The 14,911-nt window shown below is 38.3% G+C and overlaps 1 protein-coding gene across 24 annotated transcripts in view; it reads right to left on the reverse strand.

Annotated features, from left to right (window-relative positions):
- Window positions 1-14,911, reverse strand: part of LOC131578886 (uncharacterized) — a 111,669-nt gene that overhangs the window by 78,893 nt on the left and 17,865 nt on the right. For 8 of the 24 annotated variants that reach the window (XR_009277578.1, XR_009277577.1, XR_009277585.1 and 5 more), the window contains 2 exons: window positions 12,997-13,156; window positions 5,647-5,745 (listed from right to left, as the gene is read on the reverse strand). The exons of 6 other annotated variants lie outside the window; for them this stretch is intronic. Coding sequence is in view for 1 of the 18 variants with exons in the window: in XM_058838138.1 (XP_058694121.1) it covers window positions 5,647-5,745 (99 nt within the window). In the remaining 17 variants the exon portion in view is untranslated. Of the gene's footprint in view, window positions 1-5,646; window positions 5,746-9,500; window positions 9,645-12,986; window positions 13,157-14,911 lie in introns of all 24 variants that reach the window. 10 more of the 24 variants (XR_009277589.1, XR_009277591.1, XR_009277592.1 and 7 more) reach the window with 6 other exon arrangements.

Raw genomic sequence — 14,911 nt, forward strand, 5'->3', positions numbered from 1 at the left:
CCAGAGCTACTAACTGGTGAGCTGCTGTTCAAACTGATTGCAATAAAGACCTGTAGGTGTATCAGGTTCATCCTCAAATGCCTCAGCTTTAAGATTCAAATATAAACTCTTCTTGGACAGTAACACAGCATTGCTCTGATCTAGTCTTTCTACTTACCTCTCTGTTCTTCCCATCACCTGTCATTTTTCTCTTCTATTCCTTCTAGCTAATCTGTCCTGTAAGTAGGAGAGCCTCCTTACTATCTGGCTTTCTGCCAGACATTTTCTGCTCTATTGAAGCTTCACAAGACTCAAATAACATCTGAAAAAGTAGCTCTTTAAATATTCCTTTTCCTGCTCCAACCTTTGTTTCCAATATAACATTGTGACTATAGTATTTATTTTCCAAGACTGTTGGCAGCCAAATATTGTGAATAAAGGGCCCTAAAGCCAAAAAATTAAGAAACAAAATGAGGCTGTATTGAGGCTGGCTGACCTACAGAACCAGCAAGAAGTGCAGGAGGGCATAGCAACCCACTGGGTACTGTGTTAGGGGGCTATGCCTGACAGCTGGTCAGGACTGAAAAATCTGTGTGTGAGAGAATGACAGGCAATCAGAAGATCAAAACACTCATCTCCTACATACAGTTTGTATTTGAGGAGACAACAGGGAAAAGGTTATTTTTAAAGGATGGAAGATTGAAGGACACATAGGCGTTTGGAAAGATATTTTAACTTCTAGCTGACCTCTTGTCTTAGCTTCTTATCAGATACAGCACTGAAAGGTGACATTCATCTTTCATCCTTTCCTTCATCCTAGTCACTCCTGTCCATTGTCACAAACTGTCTCTGGAATCAAGCCCAGGTTGTAGCTATCAGTATAACTCTTTAAGTGATACAGCAAACTAAATGGGCAGACTATTATGCCTTTGTAGGTTTGAAACATGCCCATCTCTCTTTTCTGTAGGTGACATTATACTTCCCAATCAGCATCATCAAAAACATACAGCTTGTAAAAATGTATTGTGTGCAAGGCAAAATAACTGTTCTGCAGTCATATGGCTGTCACTTTTCACACAAGTGACTTGGTGTCAGTGATCCCTAATGAAGCTGTCAGCTGGGACAATAGCTCACACAGTATTTTAGCATCCTAATTTCCTCTTCTTACAGAACAGCAATAAATAAATTTTCCAAGGCAAATTACTTAGGATTTTCAAAACCATTTCTTACGTAGTGCTCAATCTGAAAAGATGAAGTTAGGGAGAGGGTTTAAATACAGATTTCACTGACATTGGGGTATATATTGGACACTTCTCAAATCCTATCCTACACAATTAGCACATATAATATTTTCCTACATGTACTGTACAAGGAAGGAGCACAGCATAATATTTTTTTCAAATACTGAAGGAGTCAGTTCCAGTTGTGCCACTCACAAGGCAACAACAAAGTTCCACTGTAAGAGCCAAGGGATGAAAAGTACCATCATTAAAAATAAATCAAGAAAATTGAACTGGTCTAAACTTCTCCTTCTATGAATATACTGTGAGGGGAAAGAGGTTGCAGGCAGAAACATTGTAACCAGTGCCTTAATTCTGCCATAACATCTCCTTTCTATTTAGTGTATGCAAACAGTCTGCTATCACAATTGTCAGAAATTTGTAGACGATGCAGTAGGAGCCAAGATACTGAAGAACTGATGTAGTGATATACTACCCTTTCTGGGTAGTTTCCTCCTTTTGGAGTCTGTGAGCAATAAATGCCACTATAGCATAGCTAATTAAAGTCTAAAGTATCCATGATAAATTTCAGATACAGCATGAAGGTAACCATGCTTGTGGACATCTCTCACGAGGTCAGCTGATATAACTGGAGATAACAGAACAGCTTTGAGCATGTATATCTATTCTATTGTTTCAAAAATAATGCATAGAATACTACCTTTTCCTAGAAACATTGTCTCACTTATGGCTAATATTCCAGTGGCAGATTCTTAATAACTTTTTTCTTTATTAATCCACTTACCATCCTTCCTAATATGAAATGCCATTATATAATAATAAATTAGATTTTACCATTTCCGCCACACTAAACCTCTGTATGGTTTATCTTTGATGGTGGACAAAAGTTCCCATATTATCCTTACCAGTTATATTCCCCCCAGGCTCACAAATGATCTTCTGCTTCTAGTCAATGCAATTCTTTAAGTATCCCAGTTTAAGCCCAGCCAGCAAGTAAGTACCACACCCACCCACACCACATAAGGTGAGGGAGGAGTAAAAAAAGTAAAACCTGTGAGTTAAGAACAATTTAATAGCTGAAATAAAATAAAATAAAATAAAATAAATCTAATAACAATAACAATAAAATAGAACTGCAGTGAAAAGGGAGAGCACAAAAACAAAGGGAGAGGAATAAACACAACTTGCTGTCAATTCCCAGTCTGCCCCTGACCAGCCATCAGGAGCTTCTGGCCAACTTCTCCCAGTTTATGTCCTGAGCATGACATTCCATGGTATGGAATATCCCTTTGGCCAGTTCATGCCAGCTGTCCTGGCCATTCTCCCTCACAGCTTCTTGTGCACTTCCTCACTGGCAGAGCCTGGGTGATGCTTTAGGATTTTAGCTTGTATATTTTTCATATATTTGTAATTCTTTAGTATAGCTCTAAACTCCATACACAGTGCTAGCTACTGTATTCACATTTTGGTCAGCAAAACAATTCCTCTCTGGGTCTGGGAATCAAGGACACCTTACTGTCTCAGGCCCCAAGAGGTACAAACAAAAGTGAGTTGTGAGGGGGAGCAAACTTGCGGTAAAATGACTTAATTACCTAAAGCTGTCTTGGAAGATTAATCCCCAATACGCAAATGAACCAAACTTAATAAAAGTGTGAAAACTTGTGACTTGTTGTCTATTTTGGGTGTAGTCCCTGGGGGTGGGGGGGCTTCATCTGCCCCAAATACACCCAGAGGACCTTCAATAAATGTACCTGCTTTTTACTCCCTTAATTTTGTCTGGCCTCTGCTTTTAGGTAAGCCCAAAAAAGGCATTAGGGTAACTGAAAAGTCCTTCATTTGGGATAAGCACTGCTTGGCAACAACCAAACATCAGTGTGTTATCAACATCATTCTCATACTGAATCCAAAATACAGCACCACACCAGCTACCAGAAAAACAAATTACCTTCATCTCAGCTGAAACCAGGACATTATGTTATCCTCTGGTTAGTATTTATGGGACCAGAAATGAACATGTGATGCTGAGTCTCCTGTATTTTCATGATCTGTCGCAGTCCTACCTGGCTGGATAATGCATGAGGGATGAAGTAGAGAGATTACTGTGGAAAAGAGAAAACCTTCACAAGCCAATGCCAAGCCATTTTCAGCCAGGTTTAGACCTTCAAGAATACTCCTTTCCAACCAAAATAATATCATATTTGAAGATATAGAATACATTTAATTCATATTAATTAGAATATGTATAATAGATAGTAATTATATTATATATATAATTAAAATGTTAATTCAGTAAATGAAACTTCCTCATTGCCATATAATATATATAATCTTATATAATAACAGGTCATAGATTTTTTGAAATGCTTCTTTTAACTTCAGTTTCTGTAGACATTATTTAAAGATGAACTGGTATGGAAAAAAGAATAACCAAGATTTTTCCTTTCCTGAAAAAAAATGGATGGGTGAGAAAGGCCCAGGATAGTTAAAAACACACTGAAATCATGTGTAAACTGAGACACATAGGTGCAGGTCCAGACTTCTGGCCTGGCTGTGCACTGAGGTTACATCATATGTCAATAGGCCTATCAATGCATCTTCTTCCTGCACATTGTGCTGTCAGCAGGAAGACCGGAAAGGAACCACAATGGGCCGTTTGAATTTTTCTTGTCTGGGGAAACAACATTTGGAGGTTTTCTCCCAAATTTGCCTTAAACTAGGACACTTCTATACAACAGGTGTAAACTTGATAATAGTCTTTGAGATTGCAAGATTTAGTGAATTCTGAAGGTTGACTTCAGTAAAAAAGAAAGTGCAATAAAGAAAGCATTTCACCAGTGAATTATCAGATTCTACTCTTTCTATAGTGACAAAAGCCAGGCCATAACTTTAGTTCCTAAAACCCCCTCCTCCCTTATTCTGAGTTTCTGATCTGATAGATTAGTCTCTTTTTCTGCAATTAAGACAGAGCACAGCTGAGTGCACAACAAGAGGAAGGAGGTAGGGACCAGTGTTGTGCATCTCTGTGTGTTTTATATTTTATTCTTTCAGTTTCTCAAAGGTTCCTGAGCTTTGCCAGATGGCCTTTATCCTGTCTCTCCTCTTTACACCCTTACCATAGGACAATCAGAGAATATTCCTAGAGCTAAGACATGCCACAGGAATTCATGCACTAGTGAACCCATGAAAACTGCAACCCAGTCAGAAGGCTATAAAGTAAAGAAATGGAGTGAAGGCATTGGCATAAAAGCAGGTGAGGAACAAGAGCCCACCCAAATGCATTCAAGGGTTATTTGGAACACATTTGGAGATTGTCTTGGAGATACCATTCAGAATGTCACATATATCTCATTAATCCAGTATCATATCCAAGCACCTCATGTGTAAAAGTGTGGACAGATGAATTCAATCCCAAAGTTTCCTGAAGCAGGAAGATAAGGACAGAGGAAAAGAAAGAGTGAAAGAGGATTGAATGGAATGGGAAAGAAGACGCAATCTCATCAGGTCTGCAGTATTTAGATGGTTTGCTCCCTGAAGTTCAGGGAGGTACTCCACGTGGTTTCTGTGCAGTGAACTCAGACTTCTACCTACCCTTGTGTGTATGCAGACTGGATATACCCTTACCTGCTAAATAACTCAAAATAAATAACTGAGAAGTCTAACTCTTATGTGCCCATACAAATGTGTGGGAAAGTGCTGGAATTTACTTTTCTGGATTTCATGGGTGGAATGGCTTTTTCCAGTCCCAGATTCCACAAGTCTTTCATTCACCTCAGAACTTATATTCGCTTCTGCCCTGCTACTGGTGTGACAATTTTGGGGATAGAGTTTTAATTTTTGGGAAATAGTAGAATATCTTTATCTGGTCTAGTGGGTTTTTTTGTTTGTTTGTTTTTGTTTTTGTTTTGTTGATGGGGTTTTTTTGGTGTTTTTTTGTTGTGTTGTTTTGGTTTTTTTTATTAAACTAATCCACATCTAGGCCTTGGAGGGTGCATAGCACTTCTATTGACCAATATCAGCATCTAAAAAGTACTTCAGACTATATACATAGGGCCTGTAAATGCCTCAAGTTCTCAAAAATATACTGAGTACATTTTTTACCATTTTCTGGAAATAATAAGATTTTATTTAAAAGTCTGACATATTTCCCAGCCTTCAGAAAACACAAAGGTTTGTTATATAACTCTGAAGTCTTTCTCCTAAATAATGTAAATAGCATGTAAAGAGAAACTAAATTACAAACAGCATACACCCACAACACCAGCTAATTTTAAATATAATCAGCACACTCTTTGCAAGAAATGTCATAAAGGAGCACAGTTAAGAAATGAGATTCAGTCTGGAAATGCTATGTGAGCCTTTTAGATTAAAAATAATCCTACTCACAAATGAGGAATAAAATGCATATGCTGTATACCAGGAATCAAACCTGAGCATGAACTGGGGGTATTTGACATTTCCATCTTCATCAAGGCAGATTCTGTCAAGTAGCAGCTCAAACTCTTCATCAGTAATCTCCACACCAAACCTGAAACAAACAGGAGTTAGCAGCACTTGCTTGCGGAGTTCACATTTGGGTCAACAGTACCCACAATATCCTGAGCATATGGCTGCCATTAACTCTTTGTTACTGCTTCGGCCCTCAAGATCAAGAGCACCACGTGAATATCAGAGGTTAATCAGGGTTTTGATCGCTTCAGCTTTCTCAAAGAAAGAAATTCTACCCTAGAATCCCGGCATTGGTGGGGCACAGAAATAGAAATACTAGCATATTGAACTGTGTGCAATTGTCTTCTATAAAAAGTTATTCATTACACTAAAACACTGGTATTGCTTTAACTAGTTAACTCTGAAAGGCTTTTCATTTGGACTGTTTAGCATGAAAGAAAATGTAGAGAAAAACTGTCTTTTTGGGAAGCAGCTTCTTAGTGCTTTTGGAAAGCATTTCATAATGGCTTTAAAGACATTTTGCATACAAATATTTAAAAGTGGCAGTGTTTATTCATCAGCAAGAAAGTGTTTTCACCTCTTCAGAACAATCAAAACATAATCCTTGAAACACTGGCATAAACAGGAATGACTTAATAATAAAGAACAAGGCATTCATTCATCATTTTGCAAAGCTGATAAACTCAGCTGACTTTTGGAGTGATATATTTTCTTTTTGACAAAGCAATTGAAATGTATACAAAATAAAATATTTATTTTTTGTTTTAATTTCATCATCATGCTTCCCATTTTACATAACTCAAGAAATCTTCCTGTGAGAGTGTAATTTGTCCTTAACTCCTTTTGGGGATTTCTGAATCAGAGGCTTGAGGCATGGAGAACAGCTCATTCTGTAGAATCCTTTACTCTGCTTTATTTCTGAGGAAGTCTGCTGTGAGGGCTGATACAACTGCTTTTGCATTTGCCCTCAGCTGACAGTATCTTATTTTACTAGCTTTCAACTTCACTTATCTATACTCACTTTTCATTTAGAAACTTGGATTTGGAAAAGCTTTAGTTCAGTCAACACATATAAACCCACACAGAAATAATGCACACCTGCAGCATTTTTTACCTGTTGAAGAACGTAAAATCTAACTTGGTCAGGCAGTGTCAGTGAGAACAATTTTCCAGCAATCCGTAACTATTTTGGGGTTATACACTGTTGCACAGGTCATTTGAAGACAAGCTATTTGCACATGTGATCAATGGGCAAAATCTATTTGCTTACATAATCAGTTAAACAAAATCTCCAGATTGGTGTTATCTCCTAATCCTTCCCTCCATCACTTGTATCAAGAGGTGTCATACCATAAAGGACTTTAGGTTGTATACAAGGCATAAGCAGTGGGAATCTATGTTGAAAACCAAAAAGTTAGGTAAATTGGCCAACTTCTAGTTCTGAAACTGGAACAGATAGATTGTTTAGTCATTATATTACTTCTCTGCATATAACCATAGTCACAAAGAACATTAAAAAGGTTCCACATAAAGTAACACTTGAGATCCACAGAAGGAAAAGGATAGCACTTACTGCGGCATTTAAAGAAAATGCCTTTTCATATTCATCATTAGTGTCTTCAAAATGGAAGGGGAGCAACAAAGCCATAAACTGTTCAAAAAGCAAAATTAAGCTCTTTGAGCAGTGTTCTGGATTTAAAGACAAAGAATTGCTGTGATCTAAAAAATGGGAATAAGGAGAAGAACACAGGCTCATAAGATTTGAAGTTTGTCTTAACGTTTACTACCCAATTTGTCCTTAGAGTAAGACTAAATTATTACTGAAGGGAAGACCTACTTCTCCCACAATGTCATTTGCCTCAGAGCAACAGTCTTTGTAAAGCATAGAAGTAGACAGAAATTCACACACAGATGATTTAGCACTTCTAGTTGCAAAGAAACAATCTTTCAACCATTAATTAGGTGCAGTTGTCTCCAGGCTCATATTATTTTTTTCCCTCTCTATAGTAAAAGATAGGTCCTCTTATAAAAGTTCCAATATAAGTCTATGAAAGAAACCACAGAAATTGTGATTTAAAAAAAAAAAAAAATGGCAAAAGAGATTTTTGATGCAAAAATCTTCACTTCTGGTAACTAAATGAAAGAAAATAAACCCAAACAACAAAGTGCCTTAACAGGCAAATGAGTAAGGATTTTCTTGGTTTTGGACCCAATCTGACCATATATTATTGAGAATATTTCTTATTCTACTGGTTCAGTATTGCTCTGAATAGCTACTCATTTAATTTCACTGAAGGAAATAATAATTCATTATTAGGTGGTAGAGAGGAGGGTCTCTAACCTGGAGTGAACCAGGCCACTGAAGCAATCACAACAAGGGCTTCTCATGACACAGCTTTCATAAGAAGAATGTCTCAAACTGCTCTCCATATCTTGTCAGATTAGGACACCACAAAATAAAAGGTTTGTCTATGTTTAATGCTCAAGAAAGTTAATGAACTTTAAACTGCCAATATGGATATATTTTTACTCCTATGGAGTAGTTAACTATCTCTTTCCTGTAAATAATTTCCCATTCCCCACATTAGCCTATAACTGTAATTTTGTGTTACTGTCATCTGTAATACCCAATCAGGACAGCTGGTCTCTGAAACCCCAGACATACGCTTGACAGTGTACAATATATTTTATGAGAAAAATACCACAATCATTTAAAAAGCTAAATAATTAATGCCATTTCTATAAGGAGGGTGGGTCAGATTCATGCTCTTTTCAACATTTCACTGTTCATCATCCTTCAAAAAGTAGTAACTGAAGCATTGCTACTGACACACAACCCATCCCTGAATGTGGCTGGGGAAAACAGCAGCCTGGAAAGAACCCAGTGATTTCTGGGTGCCACAGTCCCATTTAAGAGATGCCAGAAGTAATTTCATTGTTGAAGGTCCTCAAGCTTCCCAAATGCATCCAGGAGACAGAAGCTGATCCTGAAGGTGTGACCTGAAAGCATGTCTTATATATTTACTTTTTAGGGTGGTCAATCCTACTGATATAAGAGAGGAATCAATGTAAGTCCTTGAGTGTTTCCTCTCCATGCCAAATATTGTGTCTGCAAGGTCAGAAAATACATAGGCTGGCCTACAGGAGTGAAGATGGGGGAAGGGAGAAACAAGGCTGCACCAACTCTGCATACTGACATTTTCTCCATTATTAAAATTCCAAAGACCTATTTTACATTACTGATCTCAGGATTTCTGGAAACATGCTGTGACTACATTACATCCATCGTGCTCACTGGTGTGGAAACAGAAAAAGCATTGAATGAAGAGAGTGTATGGCCTATACCATTTGTTATCCCAAACACTGATATTATATCTCTCATTCTGATCTTCCCCTCAAGCTTTACAAACACTTCCACGATGTACAAAAGCAGTAAACAGGAGAATCAAGTGTTCCAGCACACAAATGCAGCCACCTGAAACTAAGCAATGGTTTAATCAAACAACAACAGCATACAACAGATGAATCACTGGGTTCTCCGGGCCACATTTTCAAAAGCAGGTGCAATGGGCAGGGCTTGAGAAAAAGATATCTATTAACTGGAGGGCTAAGCCTATTTAGAAGCTGATGCAAAACACAAGGGACTGGTTAACAGTGAGGTTGAGAGAAAATGCTTTGGCAAGAAGCCCAGAACCCTGGCAAAGGGAACACCTGCAAAAAGTCACATGCGGTTTATCGTACCAGTACCTACATTTGCACATGCAAACTAAGAAACTGTTATTTCCATTTTATCCTATTTTTAATATCAGCAATATCCCCTAACAGAGTTCTTACCTCTCATATCTTACATCCAAGAGACAGAGTAAGTTAAGAGAAATTCAGCAGCTGTTTCAGTCAGTTACTGAAGTGTCTTTTAATCATCTATAAAGACACTACTACTGGGTACCTACGCAACAGCATGTTTTTAAAAGGTCATTCCTAGAAAAGAGAAGATGCAAAAACACATCCTCTGCAAGAAAGCAATGGGGAAGAAGCACAGAAAGCAGAGGCAAACAACTTAGTAGGTGTCAAGACTAGCATGCTACAGGAGCAGAGATGGCAAGGCAAATAAGACTACAGACCATGTCAGAGGGATAAGCAGTCTAAAATTCTGATGGGCATTTGAAGCAAGAATGAGGCATTTATACTGATCTGATTGTAAGAAGAAGTAAGTGGGAGAAATTTTCAAATAGGGCATGATATACCCAGAAAGATAAGCTAAGGGGATTATTCCAGCAGTGTGACCTCAGATCTGTCCCAGGAACAAGGGCAAGGCAGAGATACTTGCAGTTGTTGAGAAACTGCAGGCAGTTGTGGGGTGCACAAGCCTACAGTTCTCATGTGCAAACATGTGCATAGAAACCATGTTTTCTGCTGGCAGGCAGAGCATGAATTAACTACATGCTGCATTTGCTCACAAAAAACATGGCCTCTGTCAGCACCTCCTGTGCATTTTCTAAGGGATCACTAAGTATTTTGCCTGTGTGAAAACATTAACAAATCAGTGTCACAAAGGAACCAGAAGCAATCTCATCTGGCAATTTTTAAGGAATCAGCAACAACGATTTGGGCAAGTACTTAAGCATTTATGAAAATTGATTTTAACAATGTGCTTAGAAAAGTCTGAAATTATATTGTATTGGCATAAATCACCAGTTCCACTTCCCTCCAGAAAATCCGCCTTTTCCCACCTCTCATGACACAAACACTGAAAGTACTGGCACTTTCTTATCTGTGGTGTTGGATATCTATTTGGCACTTCAATTCTCCCATAGATCTCAAGGAAAACACCAAATGTAACTTACTAGTCTTCACCTGTCAGGCAACTTCCTTGAAGGGGAAACACCTAATATATAAAAACTTGGCTTGGAAAGATGAACCACTGCAATCTCTGTGTAAAACACTGGATGGGAAAACTGACATGCAAAATTTAGAGGCAGGGAAAGGAAAATCAACCAGCTTGTTATTAATTCTTTGTTTATATGCTGTTGCCCCTCTGGTTTGTAATGCTTCAATTAACCCAGCTACTGCAATTCAACTCCAAGTCATCACTAGTTCATGATATTGCAACAATATCTTTCTTGCAGGACATTTTTCAACTAATCCCCAACATTTAACATTAAGCAGGCTCCTCCATTCTTGGCACTTACGTTTATATACTGGAACATTATTTCAGAGCATGTTTAATTCAAAAGCCAGATCCTTCAGCCACTTAGGCAAGCAGCAGTACAACACAAATGTTTTCCCATTTAATTGCAATTTCTCCATCAAAGCATCAGCCAGGATGATGCACACTTCAGCAGCAAAGTAGGGCTTAACCTAGTGCTCCAGACAACATGGTGCTCCTACAGCCACATTTTATCCTGCCATTCAGACCCAGCCAGCTAGTAGGCAACAATCTGCCAGGGTTATTGGATCACACCACAGGCTATTCAGAGCCTGATCTCCTAACTGGAGTGAGTTACTTATTTGCCTTCCAAAATTTGACCCAAAAGTCTCTTGTTATTTAAATGTAAACAAAGCAACAAAAATTTGTTCTATGGGAGCAGTGTGAAAAGGAAAGGTAGCACCAGGAGTGCCTGTCTCCCTTTTGTTTTCGTATAAAAACTAAAGAGGTCAAACACTTCAGTAAGCGCACAACAGCACCAGGATGCTGATGGGAGGGGACAGAGTTTGGCAAGGGGTTAACACAGACCACAATATTTTAGGCTCTGGATCACTGGTAAGCCAAGATCCCTAGCATCTCACTATCATTGCAACTCTGTTATCCACCCTGTCAGTAACACCTCAAGCAAAAGGCTCTCATGTTGCTAATGTGAAAACACAAGAAGCAAAGAGAAAATACTCCCCCTGTTATAATTCCCATATATGTTGTGAGAAGCTAAGCAAGTCCATACCATGCCAAATTTGCTATTATTAAGAGCTAGCAATGCAGCATGTGACATGAGTACAGTATTTTGTTGAATTGTCCAGTGTGTTCTGTGTCTTTCCCTCCTGTATCTTGGATTCTTCTACTCCTTACATGCATTAACCAGGTTGTTCAGCATGTCTAGATGATTTTCAGTCATCCCCAACACCTGTGCCCTTCACAAACTGATGGATTTTATAGTTACTGATTTCTGCCTTCCATAGGAGGGACAAGGGATGCATTGTCCAGTGTCACACAGTAGTAGGAAATAAAACCAGGTGTCATGAATTCTCATACTATGCCTCCTAAACCACCCTTTAATACAACACTCTTCTACCCTTACCAAAGGAATCCCCCCTATCCCAGCTCCATGTGTCCTCCCCTCAGGAAAAGCCATTTCAATGATACCATATGTATTTTGTGTTACTGTAAAACTCACACTTAGAGGAGGCTTAAGCAAAGCAGTGGTTAAAAGGCTGCAAGCTGTCACCACCTGTTGATACTAAATGTGCCACAGCAGCATCTCCCTTGCTGCTGAATTAGTAGTAGTGATGCCTTAAGTCTTAGCTTTCATATTTTCCAGATTCTGTACTGCATTGATATATAACTCTGAACTTTCATATAAAGTGTTAGCAAGTCCTCTTCACAGTTTAGTTAGACCAAACAATCCTTTTCTAGCCCAAGAACCAAGGACACCATTGTAGCTTCAGGCCCAAAAAGTATAAACAACAGTTAATTGAGGAGAGCAATCTGGGAGGATGGAACTTCATAACCTGAAGCTGTAATTGGACAACCCAAATATGTAGATGAACCAAAACTTATAAAAGTGTGAAAATTCATGACCCATTATCCATCTTGGATGTAGCCACAGTCAGGCTCTTGTACTGCCCAAGGTGTATCCTTTGAAGGCCTATTTAATAAATGCCTTTTATTCCTTTAACACTGTCTAGCCTCTGTTCAAGGTAGCCTCTCAAGGCATCAGTAGAAACTAAAGGTTGTGGGAGAAAATCAAAATGGGAAATGTAATTGTGCAAAACTACTAAATAGCTTTCTATAGTAAAACAGACATCCACAACAGCATTGTAAGGATCTGCTGCTGCTACAAGCATTTCTTATCAGTTATGGGAAGTACAAGACCTTTGCATCTCCTTACCATTCCTTCAACAACAGGTAAAAAATGGAAAAATATCTTGAGAGGCCTCATGGACATTCCACCAGAACATCTGATCAAGCATTATCAGAGTTATCTTTCTATGGATGCTAAGCTCAGAGATGGGGTCATAAGCAGGGACACCATACAGGACTATAAAGCATGGGTAAAAAATCCAGGCTGGGTAACAGGCTACCAGACAAAATAAAGGATTATTTCTCACTAAAATGGACTTCTTTCAGAGGCAGATTCCTGATCCAAAGAACTGTAGTGTTTGGTATCGGGGGGGTACAAGAGTTGCCATTTCCCAGCTCTGAAGTTCAAACAGATGGAGATGTTACAGCAGATTTCTGAAGTGAAATGTAGACACAGCAAAAGGAAGCCATTCAGTCACTGCAGGTGGAAAAAGAGAATTTTTATTATTAAAAATCCAAAATAAACAAAAAAGAGGGATATTTAAAAGAAGAAGAGCTTTTCACCCACACAGGTTGTTTTCTCTCAAAAAGGACTTTAAAAATGTCCCAGATAATTTGGAGGCATTTTTACTACAGCAAGACAGAAATCTTACATTATATGGAATAAAGCATTTGCTACTCCATTCATTTTAACTGAGGCTGCCTGGGCAATTCCACCAAGCACCTCTCTGCAAAAGCAGTGTACCAGCTGCAGCTTTGCCAGCACTGCCTGTTCTCCTCACAGCTGGGATCTGCACACTGCAGCTGCTCCCTCATGGTCACAAGGATGCTAAAAATATAGCATCTCTCACTAGAGCACAAGAGATACCTCATGTCTGATACCCTGGAAAAACACTCATGTCTGATACCCTGGAAAAACATTCAACTCCAATTCAGATGTGATTGGAAGCCCACCAGTTAGGTCACCGTCCTCTGAATCTGCCCTTGCATGCAGGTAAGACAGATAAGAAGGCTAAGTGCAAGCCTAGTAGTGTATGAATAGTGTATGTGCACTATTAGAGAGATACTCTTGTGTAACAGACTAGGAATACCTTTTTTCCTGTGAAAACAGACTTAGGTTGTTCCCAAACTGAATGTGGGCAAAACTTGGCAAAAAAAAAAATCCTGTAGTTCATTACAGCCAAAGGATCCAAGTCATGATTCAACAGGCTTAAGAAGTGTCATTTGTAACAAAGCTTAGCCAGTAGCAAGTACTACAAGTAAGTAACTTCTAAAAACATGATTAAAAAATTGCACTATATGTCAGACCATACACCACTTGAAAATATCTTTTGCACAAGTTGAAGTCCTGTCTGAAACAGCTTTTCACAAAAATATTTGTTTCCCTGAACTTAATTATTGCAGAAACAGAAAAGTTACTAAATTTCAAACACCGCAAAATATAAACTTGAAAATGCTGTCATTTTTTTTTAAATAGTTTACATAGTTTTCAGGAACTTTGTTAATAGGATCATATACCCTGATAAAGTCAATGTTAACTTGTCATTATAGTTATTAAATGAGTCAACTCATTTAAAAATTAGGTATTTATCAACTAAAAAGATAAAGGTTTAAAATTTTGAGGATTTCCCTACAAGTTTTCTAGATCTGTTAGTGAAGAAGTGTAATGCTACAAAAACCATGACAAAGCACCCATTTTGGCATCTTTTACCTTCACCTCTCATTAGTTCACAGACATACTGACATGGACCTGATCTTAGTGTGGTCATTTCATTCTAGCAGTGTTTAGGGATCCATTTCAGATTAGAGGAGGGTTACACACAACTTCCCCAGACAGAGATTTATATTTAGGATAATAAATGTGCACAAGTTCCTAATCTTAATATTCTGAATACCATAATAATTCCACTCTAAACATAAGTATCCCTATGGTTTCTTAGCACCATTATACAAGTTTCATTCAGTTGAGTTTATTAGATGAAGATCTAACCCAAAATGAAATTAGTGTTAAATAGCTAAAATTAAAGCCCTTAACTTTTCTAAATGCTAACTGGATCCTCTACCTGCAGCAAACTATCAGTCTAAACTATTTAAAGCCAGATTCCAAGGTCACAACTTGGGCTAGTCTCTTTTGAGTTCACTTCAAGGATTGAGTACTTCAGAACTTGGCACTGTAAAAACAGCACGTGCACAAGAGGCAGAGATTTCTCCAACACATTCACTAACATATGGT

This window comes from Poecile atricapillus, chromosome 4 (genome assembly GCF_030490865.1).
Source record: "Poecile atricapillus isolate bPoeAtr1 chromosome 4, bPoeAtr1.hap1, whole genome shotgun sequence".
NCBI classification, from domain to species: domain Eukaryota; kingdom Metazoa; phylum Chordata; class Aves; order Passeriformes; family Paridae; genus Poecile; species Poecile atricapillus.